We start from the raw sequence: 25260 nt of genomic DNA, 5'->3' as shown, positions 1-25260 counted from the left end.
TTTTTTTTTTTTTGAGATGTACTCTCACTCCGTCGCCCAGGCTGGAGTGCAGTGGCTCAGTCTCAGCTCACTGCAACCTCCGCCTCCTGGGTTCAAGCAATCCTCCCGCCTCAGACTCCCTAATAGCTGGGACTACAGGTGTGCCACCATGCCTGGCTATTTTTTTTTTTTAATTTCTAGTAGAGATGTGGTTTCACCATGCTCGCCAGGCTGGTCTCGAACTCCTGACCTCAGGTGATCCACCCACCTTGGCCTTCCAAAGTGCTGGGATTACAGGTGTGAGCCACCACACCTGGCCTTGTGTGATTTCTGAATGAAGGGCACTGGCAGGCAATGTGGCCGGGGGAACCAGGGCAGAGATGGGCATCAAAGAGGCAAAAACCTGTCCCCAACCAGGGGAGGTCTCAAAGGGATGGTGCCTCTTGCCCCAGGAGATACCCTTGGAGGGGCTGTGGCATAGACGGCTTTGGAGCCGCATTGTGGTGGCGGGGTGGGTAGGTGGGCAGCCTCCAAACTCTCTCTTCTGCTACAAGGCGTGGAAGGAAGGGGAGGGGCTGCCAGTCCTTGGCTTCTCTCCTTAGCTGGCTGGGGAGCTGAGGAGGGGGCTGCTCCCCAGGGGGCCTGTCCCGGGCCTTCCTCACCCTGAACTATAAGAATTAGACGGTGGACACTCAGGACGGGGCCAGGGGGGAGGGTCACCAGGGCCGGCTCTGGCTCTAGGCCCCACAGAGGCTGCTCACACGGGCTGCCTGGGAAGTGGGGTGAGCCTGCCCTCGGCTCTGGCCATGCCCCTCTCAGGGACCCACAGTTGGGACAGCCACACCAGAAGGAGGGCTGAAGGTAGGAGGAGAGCCAGGTGTCCAGGGCCTCCTGGCACAGAGCAACAGGAGCAGCAGTATCTCCTGGGGTGACCTGCTGTGACTCACCCAAATGGTTAGATTCACACTGGGTTTTGGGAGTTCCCCCTGCCACACGACTGCCGTGGACCACACACAACAAAGGCCCTGCTGGCCATGCTCCTGCTCTGGGGAGGTGCTCTTTCTGGCTTTGCTTCTTTTGTTTGTTTGTTATTGTCTGAGACAGGGTCTTGCTCTGTTGCCCAGGCTGGCATGGAGTGGCACGATCATAGCTCACTGTGGCTTCACACTCCTGGGCTGAAGCAATCCTCCCGTCTCAGCCTCCCAAGGAGTTGGGATTACAGGCATGCACCACCATGCCTGGCTTTTTTTTTTTTTTTTTTCAGACAAGGGGTCTCACTAGGTTTCCCAGGCTAGTCTTAAACTCCTGGCCTCAAGTGATTCTCCTGCTTTGGCCTCTCAAAGCAGTGGGTTTACAGGTATGAGCCATTGAACCCGGCTGAGGACTTTGCTTCTTCTCAAAGGAGTCAGATCATCCCAAAGCTGTAGGGACAGGTCCCCAGAAAAATGAGGACGGCCATGTCCATCAATGGCCAGGAACTCTCTTCTCAGTAGGCCATGGGGCCTGCCCAGAGCAATGATGATGAGGTACACAGAGGGGTGTGCAGGTCCGAATGAACCCCGTTTGGTGACCATCCAATGACGGAGGGTCCAGCTGCCTGCCCCACCTTCTCACTCCCCGTGGCCTGGGAGGTTTTTTCCAGAGACATGCCCCCTCAGCAGCTGCTCAGGATGGGGAATTATTGCATTGCTTGGGGAACTGGTGAGAACATCGTCGCTGCCTCCTCTAATGCTCTGAGTCTTTCTGTGGTGCGCTGACCAGCTGGGGCTGTGTCACAAAATACCACAGCCCGCGTGGCTTAAACAACAGGCATATTTCCCCTCACAGCGCTGCAGGCTGGACATCTCTGAGCCGGGTCTGGCAGGGCGTGGCTTCTCCTGAGACTGTTTTTCCTGGCTTGCAGACAGCACTGTGTCGGCAGTGGCCTTTTATTTCAGTGTGCGTGTCTGCAGTGGCCTTTTATCTGAGTGTGAGTGTCTGGAGTGGCCTTTTATCTGAGTGTGCGTGTCTGCAGTGGCCTTTTATCTGAGTGTGCGTGTCTGGAGTGGTCTTTTATCTGAGTGTGCGTGTCTGCAGTGGTCTTTTACCTGAGTGTGCGTGTCTGCAGGGGTCTTTTACCTGAGGGTGCGTGTCTGCAGTGGCCTTTTATCTGAGTGTGCGTGTCTGGAGTGGTCTTTTATCTGAGTGTGCGTGTCTGCAGTGGCCTTTTACCTGAGGGTGCGTGTCTGGAGTGGTCTTTTACCTGAGTGTGCGTGTCTGCAGTGGCCTTTTACCTGAGTGTACGTGTCTGCAGTGGTCTTTTACCTGAGTGTACGTGTCTGCAGTGGTCTTTTATCTGAGTGTGCGTGTCTGCAGTGGCCTTTTATCTGAGTGTGCTTGTCTGCAGTGGCCTTTTACCTGAGTGTGCGTGTCTGCAGTGGCCTTTTACCTGAGTGTGCGTGTCTGCAGTGGCCTTTTACCTGAGGGTGCGTGTCTGCAGTGGCCTTTTACCTGAGTGTGCGTGTCTGCAGTGGCCTTTTACCTGAGTGTGCGTGTCTGCAGTGGCCTTTTACCTGAGTGTGCGTGTCTGCAGTGGTCTTTTATCTGAGTGTGCGTGTCTGCAGTGGTCTTTTATCTGAGTGTGCGTGTCTGCAGTGGTCTTTTATCTGAGTGTGCGTGTCTGGAGTGGTCTTTCACCTGTGTGTGCGTGTCTGCAGTGGCCTTTTATCTGAGTGTGTGTGTCTGCAGTGGCCTTTTATCTGACTGTGCGTGTCTGCAGTGGCCTTTCACCTGAGTGTGCGTGTCTGCAGTGGCCTTTTATCTGAGTGTGTGTGTCTGCAGTGGCCTTTTATCTGACTGTGCGTGTCTGCAGTGGCCTTTCACCTGAGTGTGCGTGTCTGCAGTGGCCTTTTATCTGAGTGTGTGGCCCTGCGGGCCCTGCATGTGGGTGCCCGTGCAGGGATGTGGGTGCCCGTGCAGGGACGTGGGTGCCCGTGCAGGGATGTGGGTGGCTCATCCACTCCTGGAAGAGCCGAGAGTTGGAGCCACACTGGGTGTGAACCCTGCCCTGGGCCCCAGAAGCCTGGGGCTGTGGAAGAGTCAGGGCCCTCTGCATAGCGCAGCTTCCGCTCCTGAACACAAACCCTGAGAGCACCTGTACCCCCGGCTGACGCATGAAATCAGAGGTGGTGACTTGGGTGAGGGTTCTGAAGACAAAGCTTGTGGGTGGGTGTGCGGGAACCCTGGTGCCCTCTTCCTGTAGCTTTCCAAGCCCTCTCTCTCTTCTGTTCCTTTATGTAACAAGGTACCTGTTTTCCTTCCAGGAAAATTTGCACACGGACACACAGAGCCAGACGCACAAGACACACACAGTGAGGGGCACAGGGCATGAAACAGGGGCTCCGGGGAAGCCATGCGGCAGACATGGACAGCGAGCACATAGACGCCAGGCGTGGACACCCGTGAGCACCCACAGCCCACAGCACTGCGCGTCTTACCTCGGAAGTAGGGGATGTAATGATGTCTGAACACGGATGTAGGGCTTGGGTGTTGGGACAGGGAGAGGCAGCTACTGGTACCCACACTCACAGTACCAGCTACGGGGTAACAGAGAGCAAGTCAGAGTCAACCTGGGCTGGCTGGTGCAAAGCCACACATATTCCTCATCCCCACCCTGCTAGGAACACTGTTGCTTCCTCTCTCGAGGAATGCACACCTTTTTGCACCTGAAGGGGGTCACCAAACACGTTTTAGACCACTCTCCTCCAGGTACGGAGCGAGGAAACCGGACCTCAGAGGACCAGGCAGAGGCCCCGGCTGCTGCATAGGAGCCTTGGGCCGGGGTTCCCCGGGGGTGTTGGGTCCCCAGCCAGGCCTGTCGCTTAGCACTGGGGGTCTCCTGGGGATCAAGGACTCAGCTGGAAAGCAGTTCAGGGAGTGGTCTGCCACCAGATATCCTCACCGGACTTGCCCGGCAAGATGCAAGCTTGGCTCTCGGGTTAGCCCGGGCCAAGTGCAGTCAACAAGCCCAGGCTGTCCTTGTGCTATGGCAGCTGAGCCAGCAAAGGGCCCTTAGGACGAGGAGCTCAATAAAGTTGACTGCCTTTAACTCACCTGCTCGCTCACTCACTCATTTCTTCACTCATTCATTCACTCAGTCATTCACTCACTCCCTTGCTTGCTCACTTACTCATTCAATCACTCATTCACTCACTCACTCATTCCCTTATTTGCTCACTCACTCATTCAATCACTTATTTACTCACTGACTCATTCACTCATTCATTCATTCACTCATCAATTCACTCATTCATTCACTTGCTCACTCACTCAATCACTCATTCACTCACTCACTCATTCCCTTATTTGCTCACTCATTCAATCACTCATTCACTCACTGACTCATTCACTTGTTCACTCATTCATTCATTCACTTGCTCACTTATTCATTCACTCACTAATTCACTCATTCATGCACTCATTCACTCATTTACCACTCACTCACTCATGCACGCACTCCTTTACCCACTTTCTCAACATTTATTGAGCAGAATGTACCAGGCGCATTGCAAGGAGTCAATGGAAATAACTTTGCAAATGAATGAGTTTTGATTTTTCCACAAAGGCTGCAAAAATAAGAGCCATAGTCCATGGATGTATAAATGGAGCCATGCAGCAGCTGGCCAGGAAGGAAGCAGCTTGGAAAAATCCCTCAAAAGGCAGTGTCTGTGTGGAGCGTCCCTGTCGTGGCTTTGACACGCTCAGGGGGTTGAGGAGTTTCACAGCTACAGGGATTGATAACACAGCTGGGTGCCAGGCAGGGGATGAGGTGATACATGTGGAGAGGACCTGCCTCGGGGCTCCCTCCTGACTGGCGGGGGCCTCTCACCCATTCTCCCACGAGGACAGCTGTCACTGGGTGACCAACCTACCCACAGGTGAAATGTTAATGGGCTTAATTTTTCCACTACTGACTTTGTTTTCCCAGCTTGAGTCTTCTGAGACCCACATGAGTTTGCAGCCGGCCGACGTCTGCTCTCCTAACACATGTGCTGTCTTATCGTCCTGACATCTCTTGCCACCAAATCATTAGCTGGAATCGAAGTGCTCAGTGTGTGCTCCCCAGGACGTGTGCCCCACAGAGGGCTCCACCAACCCGCAGGGCAGCCTCTGCAGCTCACCTCACCCCAAGGTACAAGGAGGTCCTTTTCTTTATGCCACTAAATGAACAGGTTCTAGCCACCCACCTGCTGACAATCCCACCCATTTCCATCATGTCTCCAGTTGCATAAGAAAAAGGCCACTTATAAAAGAACAACAACAACAACAACAACAACAACAACAAGGAGAAAGACAGCATCCTGGGGGCTCAGAGGAACCAGGGGGCCAAGTACCTGGACGGCTGTAGTGCTGTGGTGACCGTGAAGTCGGGGTATAGCGCCCGAGGCTGACCGACCCAGTGGAGCTTGGGCTGGAGGTCCGGCACTGCTTGTAGGACCGGTCATCCTGATCCCCCTGGGAGGGAAGATGTAGCTTGTGAACATCCAGGCTGGGAGCACTGCCCACCCCTTTCCAGCCATCTCCCCACACCATTTGGTGTTTGCCCTCCTGACCCAGCGGATGACTCAACATGGCCCCATGTGGGAATCTCCTGCACCTGTCAGGGCAGGTCTGAAGAGCCAAGTGGGGCTGGTGTGGTGCAGACACAGTCCCCGCTGTGCCTGCTGGATCCTTGCCACAGGGTGTGGTACAGGGACCCACTGGCGAGGATGCCCATCTTCCCCTGCTGCAGGTCGGGACTCCAGCTTCATCCTCCGGATCTCCTCCTGCCTGACCCTTGCCAGCGCCCAGCTCTTAGAACACAGTGTGAGAACCACAGAGACTCCCCCAGTCCTGAGGGGGGCTTCTCACGTGTGAACTGGGGTCTCTAACGGCCCTGGAGGCACATTTGGAGGTAGAAAGGTACTCCATCCCAGGCCGGGAAGCCCAGTTGAGTCAAACCCACAAGCAATGACATGGCAGACTTCATCCAAGCAGGAGCAGCTGTTTGCAGCAGGCAGAGCGGGAGGCAGGTGGCGTGGCGTGGCACCATGGCACGGGGGAGAGCAGGCTGCCCGGCCCACCACAGCTTGGCATGCTGGCCTGGGTCATTACATGGCCCAGCCCAGTGTCCTGCTGCAGGGTGGATGCTGCTGTTTTGCCCTCAAGGCCAGCACTGCGATGAGCAAAGGAATTCCTGGTCTGGGCCCATGGCTCCCCTGGCCTGTTGGAGCATGTCTCCCACCCCAAGGTGTGCTGTCCCTAACACCTGCCTAGTGCGCCACCTCCATGTGCTCAGGCCAGCCCTCATGCTAGGTTCCTACCTGGGCTTCGCCCTGCACCCTTTGGCGACTGTCTAACCCCAGCCAGGGGTATACTCTCTCGGGCTGGCTAGTGCCCTGTCTCTCTACCCCGGGTGTCCTCTGCACAGCCCTGTCCACCTTACAGGTGTCCTGGCTCCTTGTTCAGCCTGGACTCAGGGCTTGCCAGCTCCACGCAGGTTCAGCAGCTAGGTGCAAGTGGCCCATTGCGTGTTTGGCCGTCACATCCCTGGATCCAAGGGTTTGATGCCCCGCTGCTGCTGGCCGTGTTCTTCCAGCAGAACAGCACCACCAAGGCCCACACTTGCCCTGTTCCTCTACTGTCCCCCAACGCAGTGTCTATGGGGACAGGCTAAGGAGTCAAGCAGAGAAGCCAGGCAGGGGGCTCTGCAGAAGATTCCGGTTCTCCAAAGCTGTCAGGAGCTGGGGAGGAACTCAGCCTCAGACCACTCCTAAGGGCTGGATTGGGAATCCTGGCTCTGGGCAGGGAAGGCAGGAAGCAGGCAAGTCCCAATGAGGGTGGCCGAGGTCCTGTGACCACAGTGACCACCTCTGGACCAGAAGCTTGCAGGCTGTGCATGGCTGTGCAGCCTCCCACTGAGCAAGTGTGCGTGCTTTTGTGCCCCACTCTGGGTTACAGCCCGAGACAGGGACCTCTGCAGGGAGACCAGGCTCTTTCCAGAAGTGTGCTCTGGGTCAGGCAGACCCTTCACCTCATCTGGAAGGGGAGCTGACATCCCTCCCTCAGGGGTTCCCTGTGCAGGTAAATGAGGAGATGAAACGATGCCTGGCCCCAGGCCTGGGACATCAAAAGTCACCAGTACATAGGAATCACTGCCCTAGGGATATAGCACCCAGGTACCACGGCCGTCACAGCTCCTGTGGGGCAGGCCGTCTGGAGCAGGAGGCTGGAGAGCCCAGTGGGTGAGCACAGGCTCTGAGTCACCCGCTGGGCTGAAATCCTCCCGCACCTCAGAGTGCGTGACCCTGGAAAGGTTATGTGACTTCCCTGTGCCTCAGTTTCTCTGCGGTAAACTGGGGAAAATCACAGAACTTGCCTCTGGGGGTCGTGGTGGGGGATGAATAAATATATATATATATTTTTTTTTTTTTGAGACAGAGTCTTGCTCTATCACCCAGGCTGGAATGTAGTGGTGTGATCTCATCTCACTGCAACCTCTGTCTCCTGGGTTTAAGCAATTCTCCTGGCTCAGCCTCCTAAGTAGCTGGGATTACAGGCACGTGTCACCACGCCTGGGTAATTTTTGTATTTTTAGTGGAGGCGGGGTTTCACTATGTTTTGGCCAGGCTGGTCTCGAACTCCTGACCTCAGGTGATCTGCTCACCTTGGCCTCCCAAAGTGCTGGGATTACAGGTGTGAGCCACCACGCCCAGCCTATAAAATGTTTACAACGGCACCAAGCACAGGGGAAGAGCTCAGGGCACGGCCGCTGCCTGGGCTCTCTGTTCCTGGCTACCATGACATGTTTCTGCTGCGGCCACCTGTGCGGCCGCACAGACTGCAGTCTGATTGGCAGCTGTCTATGTCACTGATGAATTTTGAGAAACAAAAAAAAAAAAAAAAAAAAAAACCAACTAGACCACTAACAGTAAAAGCTCTTTTGTAGAGAGACATGTCCAGTGTTTCTCCACGAGGACTGGGTGCTTCCCATACATCCCACGTGGAGAGGCAGGAGGCAGAAAGCGCTCCCAGGCTCAGCCAGGCTCAGTCAGGCTCCTGAATTTTCCCCTAAAGGAAGCCACAGCCCAGACCACGATCTGCTTAGGGGAGACCCGCGTCCCAGGCGGCCACATCGGCAGGGCTGGCAGACACACGGGGGAGGCATGCAGGTGCGGTGTGATCATAAAAATAACCAGCAGCCAGGAGGATGCCCCACGTCACAAGGGCCGTGGCCCGGGGCCCTGTGGTGAAGAGCCACCAAGGAGGCCCTTCCCGGGGGTCAGCTGGGCGGTTATGTTTATAACCTGGGCGGCAGCGCCACGGCAAGCGGGGGCAGGCGAGAGGGTGGTGGTTACCTCGGTCGGCGTTGGCGAGAGCAACTGAGGGGACTGTGGACACAACACACAAAGTGGCCGTTAGTGCTGGCGCCAGGCAGAGAGGGAGAGAGCGGTTCCGTGACTGGCAGGCAACACGGGCGCAAACACCCACACAGAGCCCTGATCCTCCGGACAGGAAAAGAACTCTACCCAAGAGACACCAGACAGGGCTCCAGAACCTTCTCTTTGGAGAAACGTGGTTAATTCTTCCCAGAGAAAGAAGCCCCTGGGGAAACTGATTTCGTGCCAATGAGCCCAGAGCTTGTCTCCACCTGGCCACCCCCATGTCCCACTGTTCTCCACGAAGACGTATTTTCCCAAAAGGAAGACCCTGGCTCAGGGCACGGGCAGCAACATCCTGAGGGCCCATCGCCTTGGTTTTCCCTGGACAAGAGAGAAAAGGTGCGCAGCAGAGAGAGGGCGATCAGGAGTCTTTGGGTTGGAGCCGGCTCTGCCGCAGGGGCCCTGGGGACCTAGACAGTAGGCTGACCCGTCTCCCCAGGCTGGCACCCCATCCACCACCACCTGCACGTATGTTCAGTGAGGGTCATGGAGGTAGAAGGGGTCCAGAAAGAGCACAGCCCTTGTGAGGTGAGGAAGCAGTGGGAAAGAGAATACCGTTCCCACGGCAGAGCGGGGAGGCACTCTGTTCACAGGAACCATGGTTATCACACAGCAATAACTCGACGGCCTCTGGGAGGCTGCCACAGGCCCTGTGCCGCCCCGTGCCATGGGAGGTGGGAAGCTGAAGGCTATGGGTGAAATGATGGAATCGAGGGAGAACCCTCAGGCCGCTCCTGGCCATCGGCGTAGAGGAAGCTCTGTATGGACACACCTGACCCAGGCACCCGGCCCTGCCCACCTGCCGAGGCAGGCCCCACGGGGTGGCACTTTATGGCTGAGCTCACACACAGGTGCCAGGGTTTAGCAGAGTGGGGAGGCCATCCCAGGTCTCCCCAGAGGGAGAGGGTGACTCCCAAGTCACAGCCCCTTCCTTCCTGCCCCTTCTCTGCTCTCTGGGGACAGGTCCTGGGGTCAGGATCATCCATGGTTCACACATGTCCTGCCATTTGAGGGGCGCAGCCCCAGAGAGGCTGAAAGAAACCTCAGTGACAACAGCTAAGGGCCCATGTCCACTTGGGCCTGGAAGCTGTGTCCTGGTCACGCCATGAGACCCCTGGGAGCAGGACAGGGAGTGATACCAGCCCACTCCCACACACATCACCTCTGCATTATGGCCCTTCATGGCCACAGAGCCCTCCTGCAGGGACACACGCACTCAAACCAGGAAAGGGTGTGCCCGATGCCCCAAGGCTGTCAGGAGTTGGAGGAGGAGCACGAGACCAACTCCTCCTCCTCCAGCACATCCTGTGGTCTTTGCAGGGAAGAAGGGACTGGATTTGGGTGTCAACCCTATGGCCAAGTTGCGAGTCCTCACGGACTGTCTTCCAGTGCCTGGTCCAGGTGCAGACCAGATGTTGGACCATAAAGCCCACACCCAGCCTGGGCAGGGTAGATGGGTACAGGTGGGTGGTGGGTGGGTGCAGGTGAGTGCAGGTAGGTGGGTGTAAGTGGGCACAGGTAGGTGGGTGGCAGGTGGTGGTAGGTGGGTGGGTGGTAGGTGGGTGGTGGGTAGGTGGGTACAGGTAGGTGGGTGGCAGGTGGTGGTAGGTGGGTGCAAGTGGGTGGGAGGGTGGTGGGTGGGTGGCAGGTGGGTGGGTGGTAGGTGGATGGGTGGTAGGTGGGTACAAGTAGGTGGGTGGTGGGTGGGTTCAGGGGGGTGCAGGTGGGTGGGTGGTAGGTGGGTATAGGTAGGTAGGTGGGTGGGTGGTAGGTGGGTATAGGTAAGTAGGTGGGTGGGTGGTGGGTGGGTGCAGGGGGTGCAGATAAGTGGGGGGTGGGTGCAGGGGGTGCAGGTGGGTGGCTGGTAGGTGGGTGCAGAAAGGTGGGTGCAAGTATGTGGCTGGTAGGTGGGTGCAGGTGGGTGGGTGCATGTGGGTGCAGGTGGATGCGGGTCGGGATGCCCTCCCTTAGCTCCCCCCACTGGTCCCTCTCATTATCAGTGGGGTTTGTCACCCACATCCTCAAATTCTGTGATCCCCAGGGACAGAAGCAAGTCAGGAGGGCACCTGCCGGCCCTGAGCTCTTCTCACCCTCCCTGCACAGCCCTTGAGCTCGGCAGGTGCACCCAGCAGCCATGGCTTTCTCCCCTCACACCATCCACATCAAACATGCTGCCCTGGAGTCTCAGCTCTTGCTTCCCTAGAGGCCCTTGTTGAAGTCTCAAAACGAGAAGGCCCAAGGGAAACGTGTTTGAGAGGACTGAGCTTCCCCATCCCGGGGAGCCCCACGCCTGGCGGCACGCATGTCAAAAGCACACGCACTCGGGCCAACAGCCTGGCAATGCCTCCTTCTACCCCAGGCAGCCACGGTCATGTTGAAACCTCAGAACCACAAGAGGAAAAGCAAAAACCAACAATGCATTCCACAGGAAATGGACAGAGCAGCTCTAAATAAGAAACCTCTAAGGAGTAAGGAACGCCGTCCACAGGCGTGCCAGGAAATAAATAATCTGCGGTTCGACCAGGTTGGTCACATTGGCTCATGAATTCATGGGGCAGAGGAGCATGGGGCAGAAGCATGGCAGTGAGGGTGGCCAGGGCCAAGAGTCTTCTACAGAGGAAATGCATCTCATGCTTTATGAAAATAATCTAATGCTTAAGAAAATTAGGAGATTTTCACTGAGTTGCTGTCATCTTTGCTACAAATCAGCATGCTTCCTACTTTCTGCTCCAGTTAAGGAGGCTTCCAGGCTCACTCCTTCAGCAATGGCAGCTTTGGGGCCACAGTGCCTTGGGCGTTACTGAAATCGGACATGCAAGTGGCTCTCTGATGGGCATGAAGAGGCTGAGCATGTGGGTGAAGATGGAAGTGGCTCTGGCCCCATCGGACACAGCTAGGGATGACGCCTGTCCTGCAGGGCAGCACTTGGGGGCACAGGTGTCCAGGGCCATGTGGGCAGGGTACATACCTCGCCGTAGCTCTGCCTATCCCCTGCAGAGTGGCTGATGTAAGGTGAGTAGGAGATCATGTCGGGGCGGTCGATGTCATAGATGGCCTTATTTTTAGGAAGGGCTGCCAAGTCCCTGTAGTCCAGGATCTCACCACCAAGCTTGGCCTGAGGGGGGAAAGAGAATAGGGGAGGGGACAGTCAGACCCACATCCCAGAGGGCAGTGCTCCCAAAGTCAGATGCATCCCACAGGACAGTGCCCCCAAAACCAGAGGGCAGTGGCTGTTCAGCAGCCGTGAGGAGAGTGCTGGGGTCACAGCACTTCGGGCAGAGTCTGAGCTCACCCCCAGCTCCTGGTATAGGTGAAATGGGGACAGGATCAAAAGCACAGGGAACTCCAGAGCAGGCGGGCCTGGGTCCTGAGGCCCAGCCACAAAAGAGCCAGTAGGCCTTGCGGAAGTGTCTTCTCTAAGCCTCAGTTTCCTTCTGCACAAAGTGAGGGAAATTATCACATACGAAGGCTCTGGGGTCAAGGAGGCCACACCTGTGATGTGCCTGGCACGGGGTCTGGCAGACTCAGTTCATGGCTTAAACATGTGTACATGCATGCACACGTACAAACACAGACACACACATGCAAACACACACACAAACACACACATAGGCAAACACATACGCATTCCTTACTATTCATGTGAGATTGGTCCCGGGACCCTTCTCAAATCCCCAAATCCTCAAATGCTCAGGTTGTTAAATAAAATTATGTGGTATTTGCATGTAGCCTGTGCACATCCTCCCATTTGCTTAAAATCATCTCTTGGTGATTTGTAATGCCTAACACCATGCAAATGCTGGGTAAATGGATGCTATGCTGTATTCTTTTATTTGTATAAATAAAATACTGTATTATTTTTATATTATTTTATTTGTATTAACTTTTATTGTTGTTTGCTATTTTTATTGTTTTGTAAGAATATTTTCAATCTGAGGTTGGTTGACTCTGCAGATGTGGAACCCATGGATACAAAGGGCGATGATATATACCTACATATACATGTGCACACATACGCACACACATGCACACACACACATGCATGCATACACATGCAGGCACACACATGCACTACACACATATGCACGCATACCCCCACACAGAAAACGTGTCTGTCTGAGACTATGGAGGTACAGACACCCCCTCACATCCTGGCCCACTCCCACATACTAGCATACATGTGTCCACACCCACACACTGACACGTGTTCACACATGCAATCACTCCCCAGGCCCACAGCTCACTCACACACATCCAGCACACCCCCCACACCGGCACACACACCTGCACACCCATACTCACCCACAAACGTGCAGACACACCTGCCCACACGTACTTGCACACAATCACCCCACCACCACCAAGCAAGTTCACATTCACCGCCCCCCATGCCCACACGCACTCACATACATTCACATGCACTCCGGCAGCAAAGCACCTAGCATCTGACAGGCCAGCTGGGACACCCCCTCAGCAGGGTCGGGGTCCCTTCTGTCTTGTCTACCCCTGGCCCACCCTGGCCCGCAGAGGCGCTCCTGCCCTTGCTGAATGAATGTGGAATGCCGGGAGAACCCGTGTCTGCTCAGGCAGGTCCAGCTGGTGCGTGCTGCTCTCCGCTCTGATTCTGCCCAGCCTTCCCCTGCAGTACCCCACTGTGCACTGTGCACTGTGCACACACTCTCGCCCCTGCGTGTCCCCTTCTCCCTGGCTCTGGGCTCTCCAGGAGCTGCCTGGGGCATTTTCCAGCCACAGGTGACTCTGGTAGAGATTGCTGTTGCTGCTTCTCGATCCGGCCTCAGCCTCCTCTGGACACAATGAGCTCTCTACCCCAAGACATGCACTGAGCTGAGCCCTCCATCATCTTCACAAAGCACAATGATGCCAAGAAGGGGTGCTCACAGAAGCTCCTTTTCACAATGTAGAAGCCAGAGCCCAGAGAGGTTGGGTAACTTGCCCAGAGTCACAGAGCCAGGAGGGTGGAGGGCAGGACGTGACCCTGGCTGGCTGACTCCAGAGCCCGTGCTCCCCACCACAGCTCTCCCCTTTCCAGGCCTCACTGCCAGGGGAACGCCTCTCAGGCCCAGATGCATCCCAGTGTTCTCAGCTCAAACCTTCCGGGAGCCCGTCCTTGGCTGGACAATGCCAGTCCTCATTATGGCCCCCAAAACTTGGCCCTCCTGTTCCTGGCAGCTTCACCCTAAGCTGTCTCTTCCCCATGTCCCCAACTGTGCCAGGTTCAGCCCCCTACTCCAGCTTTCCTGTATTCTTCCAGCTCTGTTAGTCCCCAGCCCACCTCCTCCATGAAGTCTTCCCTGATCACCAGGCTTGAGGTTCTCCTGAGATGTTGGGTCTTGGGGTGAACCCTGTCATTTGCGATGTGCATGAAGAGAATGAAGTTCTGACGTCTCAGACCTGTGGCTGCCCCTTTGGAGCCTGGGGCAGAGTTCAAAAGACCTGAGATCCAATCCTGAGTCAGTCATTTGTAGATCTGATCCTGTAGGATTTTCAGCAATTCCCCTCTGCCTTCTGGGAAATTGGAACTCTGGTGCTTGTTTACCCACTTATCCATGCCACTTGGCACTCAAGTCCTTACAGCTCCCAGTCACCCACAGCCTGGGGGCTTTGCACCTGCTGTTCTCTCTCTGGGACGTGCCCTTCCCACACACCTTCCCTGAGCTCCACCTCTGTTCCTTCCAAACTCAGTGGAGGCCCCCCTGCCCCAAGTTAGTGTTGATCTTCATCTGTTGAGTCATCCTGTATCCCCCCAAGACTGTGGCTCCTGGAGGTCCAGGATTCATTACTGAGTCCCTTGCCCGGCTGTGAGCTTGACAGCGGGCTTGTGAATTGAACGAAAGCCAATCAAGCATTTGCAAAAGTCAGGTGAACTCTCAGCCAGATGCCTGGAGAGGTGAGTGTTGCATCCTCCCTTCCCCACCTCCGTCCCCTCCCAGCAGCGATGATCACAGCATTCATCTGTCCAGCCCCACAGCATAGGGGGCCACCTTGCCCTGGGTTATTTCCCAGCCTTCCTCAGGCTTCCCTGAACCACCCGGCCCTGATGGCAGGGGTCAGAGAGGGCAGCCTGCAGGATGCCAACAGCCCCTGCCCGACCCCCTAGACAGGTTGCTAAGTAGCCTTGCAGATCCACTTCTCCCCATGCCAAGTCCTTGGGTGGTTGCCATGACAACAGACGGCACTCTCTAATTGGCGGAAGGCCTCTCGAGTATGTGTAAAGGGTTTTTCCTCTTTGCTTTCTTCCCTGCCACACTCCACCCAGCACAATACACACTAATATGGCCACCTACGACAGTATCATTACCATATAACCCAGTCAATGATAACACAGAATGGAAGCATGCTGCTTTTATACTTTGCACTACTGACATGTTGAAATAAAGGTTACAAAATAATATGTTCAGGGTGACTCCATGTTATAAAAATTATACACACACAGAAGCGAGACCTGAAGGGTGCCTCAGAAGCATCGGCAGGGCCACTGTGGCTGGCAGGATGTAAACGCTTTCATTTCCTCTGGTGTGCTGAGTACTGTTGTTTTTTTTTTTTCATTTTTTAAAATAAATGCAGATTGCCTTTGGAATAAAGAAAAGAGCAGTGAAATAGGTGATGTCCAAAAGCCACGTGGTTTATGGAGGGTCTACCGTGTGTGCACGTTTTATCCTGGAAACTAAGACGAACGAGGCCCAGCCCCTGCCCACCAAGCCCTCACGGTCCGTGGAGGAGATGCAGTCACTTGGTGGATTCTGGTCCATTCCTGTGTACGTGAATGGCAGGGGGAGCTGGTCTCTTCCTGACGGTGAAGGAAGGGGATGCTGCATTTCACAACCACCCACAGCAGGCAGGGCCGGGCAACTGCAACCTGCAAAGCACCACGATGGGGGCATGGAACGGCCCCTTTCTGAGATGGTGGGAGTGCTCAGCACAAAGCAGGGGGGCAGGCACACAGTAGGTTGATGACAGACACCAGCAGAGGTGAGATGAAAAGCAGAGCAGGCCAGGTGCGGTGGCTCACACCCGTACTCTCAGCACTTTGGGAGGCCAAGGCAGGTGGGTCACCTGAGGCCAGGAGTTTGAGACCAGCCCGGCCAACATGGTGAGACCCCTCTACTAAAAATACAAAAGTTAGCCAGGCATGGTGGCATGTGCCTGTAATCCCAGTGACTTGGGAGCCTGAGGCAGGAGAATTGCTTGAACCTGGGAGGTGGAGGTTGCAGTGAGCCAAGATTGTGCCACTGCACTCCAGCCTGGGCAACAGAGGAGACTCCGTCAAAAAAAAAAAAAAAAAGAAAAAAGAAAAAAAAGAAAAAAAGAAAAGCGGGACACAACCCTGGGATAAGGAGGGCTTGCCCACCAAATCACATCATCTCGGTGAAGAGCCAGACTGTGTGCACTGCCCACTCGTGTGGCACCAACCCCAAGGTGGGAGAGAGAGAAGGGCTGCCCTGGCTTCTGGCCTGTGTGACCCCTGGGAGGGCTGGGATGCAGCCAGGCTGGGTGCTGACCATGGTACTTGGAGCACGTGCCAGAATTAGGAGCATGTGTCCTTGGATTATGGCTCCACCACTTAGAGGCTGCAAAGTCAGCGCATATCTCAGAGTGGCATCAGCAATGTGGCATCAGCAACGTGGGCACACTGATGGCAGGTCCCTGGACAGCTCTGAGGCCAAGAGGAGGCAGCATGGCACTCCACACATTCTCTCTTGTGTCAAACTAAGGGCCGGGAGACTGGATTAATTTATTCGAGGCCTTCTGTTTAAAACTGGAATTGTGAGCACACCTACTTGGCCAAGCGGGAAGTCCATCAAAGCGGAGACACAGTGCACCAGGCTGCAGTCAACCTGTGTTAAGTGCACGCCCCGCTGGTGCAGAAATTCTTCACCCACCAACATCCTGCCCCGTCCCTTGGCAGGCGTCCCACCTGAAACCCGCACTTGGGTCTGCCCCGATCTCTCCTGTGGACAGGAACCCCTTCCCCTACCCAGAACCGGGATGCCATCTGGCCTGGCTGGGTCCCCAGAGCTCCACAGGGAGCTTGTGTTCGCCCATGTGCTGCCTGATGCAAGAAGAAAAGGAGCCACCACGGCTGTTCACAACACTGAGCAGTGGGTTCTCCTGGAAAAACCCAAGTCTCAGAGTCATGGAGACCTGTGGGCTCCAAGCCCAGCTCTGCCTTGAAAAAGTGCTGCATGGCCTTGAAAGTGGGACCATGACAACAGAGGCTGCTGTCACTGCTTACTGAGTGCACACACAGTCACCACCACCCCACGCCCCTTGCAAATGCCAGTTTGTTTAAAAAAAAAAAAATGAGCTCATATTTAATGAGCAGTTATTATGTGCCATACAGGTTCCAACAACAACAACAACAACAGCAGCAACAACAGCAACAGCAACAGCAACAGCAACAGCTACCATGAATGAGCGCTTAGTAGGCACCAAGCCAGATGCCGAGTACTTTGCACATGTTGGGGCTCAGAAAACATTACCCCAAAGTACAGAGCCCCAGCTTACTGAGGACTTTGACCTAAGGGAGAGTAGAAGGCCTTGGAAGCAGGGTCTCTCTGACCGCCTCCTGCCCTCCTGTCTCTCACCCTCTTCCTTCCTGCCCCCCACTGAAGTGAGCCATAGAAACCAGAGTTCCTCTTCCCCAAGGCGGGTCATAGAAGCTAGAAGCACCTCCCCAAAGCCAGCCATGAAGCCTAGAAACATGAGTCTAACCTTTCCCTCATTCTGTGCACGACCTGGCCATGGAGACGTTCTCTGACCTAGCTTGCCTGAGGGTGGGTCCTAAGACCCCCCGCCCTATACCTGGAGGAAGAAGGGCTCCCCAGAGAGGAGAAGCATCTGAGCGGACGGCCCTGCTGTTTCCCCACTCGGTCTATTCCCACCAGATCACACACTTTTTGTCCAGTCACGTTTCTACATGGCCATCCAGTTATCATCCAATCTAAGCATAAAAATAGGCCGGGCGCGGTGGCTCACGCCTGTAACCCCAGCACTGTGGGAGACCGAAGCGAGTGGATCACCTGAGGTCAGGAGTTTGAGACCAGCCTAACCAACATGGAGAAACCCCATCTCTAGTAAAAATACAAAATTAGCTGGGTGTGGTGGCGCATGCCTATAATCCTAGCTACTTGAGAGGCTGAGGCAGGAGAACTGCCTAAACCCAGGGAGTGGAGGTTGCAGTGAGCTGAGATCGAGCCATGGCACTCCAGCCTAGGCAAGAGTGAAACTCCATCTCAAAAAAAAAAAAAAAAAAAAAAGAAGAGGGTTGGCCAGGCATGGTGACTCACACCTGTAATCCCAGCACTTTGGGAGGCTGAGACAGGTGGATTGCTTGAGGCCAGGAGTTCAATACCAGCCTGGGCAACATAAAAGTATCTCATCTCAACAAAAAATGCAAAAACTAGCCAGGTGTGATGGTGCGTGCCTGTAGTCCCAGCTACTCAGAAGGCTGAGGTGGGAGGATCGCCTGAGCCCGGGAGGTTGAGGCTGCCGTGAGCCACGATCTCACCATTGCACTCCGGCCTGGGCGAGAGAGCGAGACCTTGTCTCTAAACCAAAATTAAAAAGGACAGTCCTCCCTGGGTCTTTGCACCTTCGTTTCTGAAGGCTCTTGTGTCACCTAAAACTTTGATTAAATACATTTTCTCTTGTGAACTTGTCTTTTGTTATAGGAGTGTTAGCTGCGACCCTTTCAACGGTTGAGGAAACAGACCACACTTTTGTGGCCCTACACAAACATGATCTCATTCACATGATAACTGTCATAACCATTATTCATGAGGATGCTGATGGTATTATGGGCTGACCTGTGTCTCCCCGAATTCCCATGTCGGTAAAATCCTAACCCACAGGATCTCAGAAGGTGACTGCATTTGGAGGCAGGGCCTTAAGAGAGGTCATCAAGTTAAAATGAGGCCGTTAGGGTGGGTCCAATCCAATCTGCCTGGTGTGCTCATGGGAAGAAATCAGGACCCGGATGCACACAGACGACCCGTGAGGACGCAAGGAGAGGACGGACACCTGCGGGCCAGGGATGGGGAGACCAACCCTGCCGACTCCTTGATCCTGGGTTTCCAGGCTCTGGAACTTTGAGACAATTTATTTCCGTTGTTCAAGCCCCTGGGAGGTCGACACAGATGATGGTAATGGTAACGGCAGTGAGCATCTCCCACAGCCTTCTTCTGGGCAGGCGCTGTGCTCACTGTCACCCAGGCAGTGCCTCAGTGAGCCCTGGACCGAAGGTACCCGGGGGTCTCCACGGCTTACTGAGGCACTCCCAGAGGCACCAGGCGGGTGGCACCTCGTCCAGGGCGCGCAGCCAACCTGGTGCCTTCATGCACCCGCCTAAGCTTTGGAGTGCACGTCCCAAGGGCCACAGTGCCACTCACCCTCCAGGCCAGCAGTGCATCACGGTAACTGAGGACTCGTGTGCTCCTCACGGGCACTGTCAGGATTAAGGTCAGGAAGGACCCTGTGACCCTCTGTCCAACCACTACAAGCGAGGAGGGCAGAAAAGAAGCACAGCAGAGAGCAGATCCAATACATTGTCTCAAAGTTCCAGAGCCTGGAAACCCAGCGGATCCAGCCTCCGCTGAGGCAGAGAGAACCCAGGTCCTGGCCTGGTGGGGACAGGGAGGGGAGAAGGGGCTTGTCCCACGTCACCAGCCATTCCAGTGCTGGGTTCTGGTGCAGGGGCAGCCTACGCAGCAGTCCTGGGTGGCCCCTGGTTACCACCGCATCAGCCATCCCTCACCTGGTGCTGGGGGTCCTCGCCTAGATAAGGAATTTTGGTATTTACACAGCAATATTAGCAAATAATAGTAACAATAATCTCCCATCTCGAATCCCACCACCCAGAGGAAATTTCTGGTAATGACTTGTTAAAATGTTTTCAATCATTTTTATATTTGTGTGTGTTTATGGAAGCATGTGAGGCGTGCACACGCACACACACACACACACACACACACAGAGTCTCTCTCTCTTTAACGAAAACGGGATCACATAATTTACATCACCCTTAGTGTGCTTCTTTTAGGGAGGCGTCGGGAGCACGTGCGTGCTGGTCTACACAGATCTGGGCCGTGGTTTGCAAAACCTGCAGGGTCCGCCTGGGTGCCTGGCAAGCCCTGACTGTCAGCCATTGATGTGACGTGTTTGCGCCACTATAAACAGCAGCTGTGTACACACCACCGTGTGGCTCTTGTCACCAGATAGTTGGGGAGAGGTTCCCAGGGGAATTGCCAGGTCAAACAAACATTCTGTGTTTCAGGTTTTCAGTCAAACTCATAAAGCCTGTACCGACCTCCACCCCGAAGCAGGGACAAGAGCAATGGCCGTACCTTGGGCCCCAGATGACAGCTCTCAGGGAACTCTCTTAGGGGCAGGCTCAGCCATGGCCACCGGGCCTCCCTTCTCTTTCCACCCTCCCACTGCCATCCCCATAAAAAAGGCCCCGACTTACATAAATCACACGGCTCGGAGACCCTGAGGTGCTGGAAGCAGGGACAGAAATGATGCTCTCTGAGGAAGTTCTGGTTTCCTGAGAAAGGAGAGAGGAAGAGATTGAAGCCAGGTACCAACATTCGGGGCCTCCAGAGGCGACTGTCGGGAGTTCCACTCCAGCAGCCACGCCAGTGCACTGGGGTGTTTCTTTAAAGTTGGGGCTGGGTCGGGCGCGGTGGCTCACGCCTGCAATCCCAGCACTTCGGGAGGCGGAGGTGGGCGGATCACGAGGTCAGGAGTTCGAGATCAGCCTGACCAACATGGTGAAACCCCGTCATTACTAAAAATACAAAAATTAGCTGGGTGTGGTAGCGCACATCTGTAATCCCAGCTACTCAGGAGGCTGAGGCAGGAGAATCGCTTGAACCCGGGAGGCGGAGCTCAGTGAGCCGAGATCGTGCCACTGTACTCCAGTCTGGGTGACAGAGAGAGACTCCATCTCAATAAATAAACAGATAAATAAATAAATAAATAAAGTTGGGGCTGAAGGAATTCTTAGAATAAACCCACAAGCTTGGCTGAATGACTGAAAAGCTAGCATCAGACAGATGCGGCGGGCCACATGGGAGCAGAGTGACACACAAGCCGTTCCACAAACTCCAGTTATACTCAGGGACGTCATTTTCCACCGGGATTATGGGGACTCGCTACAGCTGAGTCCACTGGCCCAGGTTCTTGGGAACATGGGACCATTTTGGTCACCCTCAAGACCCTCTCTAGCTTGGCCCCCAGCTCTGTTCTCCATGCCCTCTGACCCTCCCATGGTCCCCCAAGGCTGTCTTAGCTCAAGGAGCACCTGCTCCCACCTGACACACAACTTAGAAACGGCCCTTCGGAGGCCCCTGGCAGCCACTCTCTCCACCGCACCTCTGGGCTTGTCCTGGCCTTTTTGCTGCCGTCACCCCGGGACCTGTGTCCTCCTTGCATGCTTGCTGCTGTCTGGTCCACTCCTCCCTCCCAGACTACACCTGCTGTGTCCCCTGGGCTGATGGTTTTCATGACTGTCCTGCCTCTTCCCCCACCTCAGCCCCTTCCAGCCCTGTGGACAGGCTCCTTCTGTGGTCCCCACACCCCTGGCTGCACCTGCTGTCCCTCCCGACCTGCAGGGAAGGGGCCTCTCCTGGTTCAGCCCTCACTCCTGGGCCACCTGCCTGGCCTTCCCCACGCCTCCTATTCACCCTGTCCAAAAGGAGCCCATCTCCACAGAGGCCTCCCCAGCCCTCAGCAGCCAAGAGCTCGACCCTCACTCTCCCCACGGCCCCCACGTCCTCTGCTGCGTCGATGGTTTCCCACCCTGACCACAGCCCCCACTGCAGCTCCCTCCTCTCTCATTTTCTGAGCAGACCCTTTTCTTGCCACCCCCAACAATTCTGTCCCGCCCATCTCAGGGGTCCATCCATGCAGCCCGGGAGGCATCACAGTGGACGGGCTGATCTGTGACAACATTCGTAGGTTGAATCCTAACCCCCAGGACCTCAGAATGTGGCTGTATTTGGAGACAGCGTTTTTAAAAGGCCACTAGGATGGGCCCTAATCCGTTATGCCTGGGGTTTCTACGAGCAGAGATCAGGACACAGACACACAGAGGGAGGCCACGTGGAGGCGCAGGCAGCATCTACGAGCCAACGAGGGAGAAACCACCCCAGCTAACGCTGTGATCCCGGCCTTTTGGGCTCCAGAGCTGTGGGAAGGTGGGTTTCTGCTGTGCAAGCCGCCCAGGCCAGGTGCGTTTATCGGGGAAGCCCCAGCTGCCTGACTCAGGCTGGGCACAGTGCGGCGGCTGGCGTGGGGGACAACCAGTGCCTCCTACACTCAGCGCACACCAACGAGGATGGGCAACACCAGCGCGGGACGTGGGGCCACGTGCAGCAGCGGGAGGACAACCCTGTGAGGCATGCGGGTGGTGCCCGGGCAACCCTGAGTGCAAACTTGATTCTGCATCTAGAAAGGAAGGAGAGGAGGGAGTGGGCATGACACTCCACCACCTGTCTGCCACCTCTGCACTTGCCCCGCTCAACTGGCCCAGTTCCTCTCTATGCCCCGTGTCTCCTCATATCCTAAGCTTGGCAGCTGCCGCCGCCTCTGCCGCCTCCTCCTCTAGGAGGCCTGCCTAGCTTCCTTGGGCCTCCCTCAGGCCTGGGGCTACATGCCAGGTGGGCATCAACTCTGGGGTCTGCCTGCCCCCTGGGACCACAGATTTCTGCAGGCTGGCAAGGGTTGGGTCCTCAGTCATGCCCAGGATGGCCCAACACCACCTGCTGTTTGCAAAGTGGACAGCTAGTTCTGAGGTCCACTGTTCCTGGGCCAGGTCGAATGTTTTACAGGCCAAGATGACAGTTGCATACATTTTATATGAATACATCGAAACACCCTTTGAGTCTCAGCGTCCTTCTCCATCCCCCGGCACCGCCTCCCTGAGGGGTTTTCCGTTTCTGAGGATTAGATCAGGGATGAGGCACGTGAGGTGCTTAGCACTGAAAAATTCTCCCCACTATTATTTCAGCTCAAGGTGGGCGCAGGAGATGACCTTGACAGAGAACCGTCTTCTCTGCAAAGCAGACGAACATTGGGTGTTTTAGAAGAAAGATTCCCTTAAGCTGAGCACACCAACAGCAGCGCAAGAAAGTCTCGCAGGCTCTGGAGGAATGTTTCACAGCCTCCAACTGTGCCTTGGTACAAATGGGAGGGAGGGAGTGTTGGCCGGTTTCAGCACCGGGCCAGGGGTGGGGATTGCTCTCTGCATGTTTGAGGGAATTGGGCGGGGCAGCCAGGTCACTGTCTTCATTCCCCTCCCTGGGCTCAGTCTCCAGCTCTGTGATGGGTGGGGAGGAGTCAGAAGGGAGCTGAGTAGGCCTGATTTTCCCCAGTGGGAGGAGGCTGGAGCTTTTTCTGACTTTCTCCCTACCCGACTCCACTCGCACAAAGGTGCTTGGCAATGGAACTTAACATCCGTATGTTCTCCCAGGCCCCAGTACAAGCGCCTTGTTCAGACCCACAGAGATGGAAGGGCTGGGAGCTCACCTGGCTCCAATCCCCACCAGCTTTGCCTGGCCCCAGGGAGGCAGCTGTCCTTCTATAGCCACTGGGGAGGCCTGTCATTAGGGTCACATGGTCTGACCCCTCTCATCTCCATGTGAAAGCCGAGGGGCTGAGGCTCAGAGAGGGCTAGTGACTTGCACCAGGTCACACAGCTGGGAGGAGGCAGAGCAGAACTCCAATGCCAAGCCTTGCTCTACTGCTCTTGGCCACCGCTGAGAATTGCCAGGACCGTCTCGCTCCCATTCAGCTGGAACGGCCCTATGTTTGGTCTCAAGAAGCCTGTTTCCTTCTTCCTCAACGGCCCCCACAGTCTCCAGCTTCCTCCTGGGCTCCCACCCACGGTAGCCATCATGGAGGCCTCTGTGCACGGGGGAGGCCTCACTCTTAACTTTTCCAAAGGAGACCCACCTTGGAAACCCACAGCCTAAGGGACCAGCCTGGCCAGTCCAGGCTTCCTCCACTGAAGTCACCCAGCCCCTGGCCAGAGCAGGGACCCCTCTGAGCTGAGCTGTCCCTGTGGCCACCTTCATTGTTCTTGGGGGTTACCTTGGGCTACTCACAGGCACAGGGCCACCCCCTTCCCACCCCAGGGTCCTGAAACCCACGTTCAGTCCCCTGAAGATCACTGGCTTCTCAGACACACCACCCAGAGCCAGAACCAGACTGGGCCATCAGCCACAGCTCCAGGAAGCCACCTGTGACCACCACCAGCTGGGCCTGGGCCCCTCTCGGTCACAGCACCTCTGAGCATCCTGCACATCATGCCTGCCCATCCACATCTGTCTCCCCCACCAGACGGGGGCTCCTTGGGGGCAGGGACCCCTCAGGTCTTATTCACCTCTCTGTTCACGGTGCCCAATCCCAGAGCGCACACGGTAGGTGCTTCGTGGCTTGTGTGTCAAATGACCATATGATCAAATGCCCGAGGCAGGCGGCACTGGGGACAGGGCAGCTAGGACCACATCCTTCTCACCTCCGCTGAGCACCCTGGCCAGATGCCAGGGACGTCTGACTTGCCGTCTGTAAACCAAAAATTAAATGCTAGGGCTCCCCGGCCATCTCAATGGACTCTATCCAGTTGGCCAGGGCACCCCAAAGTTAACCTAGAAGACTAGATCTGGCCATGATGGGAAGCAGGGTTCAGACAGGCCTCACTATGCCTGCCTCCCTTTGGAATTCAGGAAAAGCCCACCAGCATTTAACATCAACACAGACCTTTAGTCTGATGAGAAACATTTACAGTCTATTCTCTCTGAAGCCTGCTACCTGGAGGCTTCATCTGCGTGACGAAACCTTAGACGCCACAAAGAGACATTCCTTTCTATAGATATTAGCTCTTTCAACCAACTGCCAATCAGAACATTTTATGTTTATTTTTTGAGACAGGGTCTCACTCTGTTGCCCAGACTGGAGTGCAATGCCACAATCTCGACTCACTGCAACCTCCGCCTCCCGTCTCAAGCGATTCTTGTGCCTCAGCCACCTGAATAGATGAGATTACAAGCATGTGCCACCATGCCTGGCTAAGTTTTATATTTTTGGTAGAGAGCAGGTTTCACCATGTTGGCCAGGCTGGTCTCGAACTCCTGACCTCAAATGATCCACCCACCTCAGCCTCTACTGTGAGCCACTGTGCACAGTTAATCAGAATGTTTTAAAATCTACCTATAACCTGGAAGCCCCTGCTTTGAGTTGTCCCACTTTCTGGACCAAACCGATGTCAATCTTACATGTATTCTGACTGATGTCTCATGTCTTCCTGACATGTATAAAATCAAGCTGCATCCCAAACACCTTGGGGGCCTGTTCTCAGGGTCACACGAGGGCTGTCATGGGACATGGTCACTCATATTTGACTCAGAATGAATCTCTTCCAGTACTTTACAGTTTCCCTCTTTCCGTGGACAGGTCCTTGTCCTCGGAGAGCTCCCATCCCCATGGTGCGGAAGGGGCAGCCATGCGATCAGGGCCACCTTCTAGGCTGTGGAGAACAGTGAGTACTCCCTCCTCCCTACTGCAATCTTGCCTGGGGCAAGGGGCTCAGAGGTCGGTCTCTTGCTGAAAAGCAACCCTGAGGCAGGGACAGACTGGCTCCTGTGAGGGTCCCGGAGCCCTGCAGGCACCAGCACAGAGGGGTTAGGACCGGGAGTCACTTCTCCTCTTGGACTAGCAGGTAGCATGGAGAAGCCACTTCCGGCTGGGTGTCGAGTTTCCAAGAGCAAGTGAGGTCGACGCCCCCAGGAGTGGTCCAGGCCCG

At 55.5% G+C, this 25260-nt stretch overlaps 1 protein-coding gene across 50 annotated transcripts in view; it reads right to left on the bottom strand.

Annotated features, from left to right (window-relative positions):
• Window positions 1-25260, bottom strand: part of ABLIM2 (actin binding LIM protein family member 2) — a 198989-nt gene that overhangs the window by 63257 nt on the left and 110472 nt on the right. For 24 of the 50 annotated variants that reach the window (XR_013417723.1, XR_013417724.1, XR_013417740.1 and 21 more), the window contains exons 9-13: window positions 19924-20001; window positions 11407-11553; window positions 8355-8387; window positions 5352-5472; window positions 3456-3554 (exon numbers count right to left, since the gene is read on the bottom strand). Coding sequence is in view for 25 of the 50 variants with exons in the window: in XM_078003108.1 (XP_077859234.1) it covers window positions 3456-3554; window positions 5352-5472; window positions 8355-8387; window positions 11407-11553; window positions 19924-20001 (478 nt within the window). In the remaining 25 variants the exon portion in view is untranslated. The remainder of the gene's footprint in view (window positions 1-3455; window positions 3555-5351; window positions 5473-8354; window positions 8388-11406; window positions 11554-19923; window positions 20002-25260) is intronic. The other 26 variants (XR_013417731.1, XR_013417732.1, XR_013417727.1 and 23 more) reach the window with 3 other exon arrangements.

The sequence above is a fragment of the Macaca mulatta genome, chromosome 5, assembly GCF_049350105.2.
Source record: "Macaca mulatta isolate MMU2019108-1 chromosome 5, T2T-MMU8v2.0, whole genome shotgun sequence".
NCBI classification, from domain to species: Eukaryota; Metazoa; Chordata; class Mammalia; order Primates; family Cercopithecidae; genus Macaca; species Macaca mulatta.
This window is presented reverse-complemented; position numbering and strand designations above follow the sequence as displayed.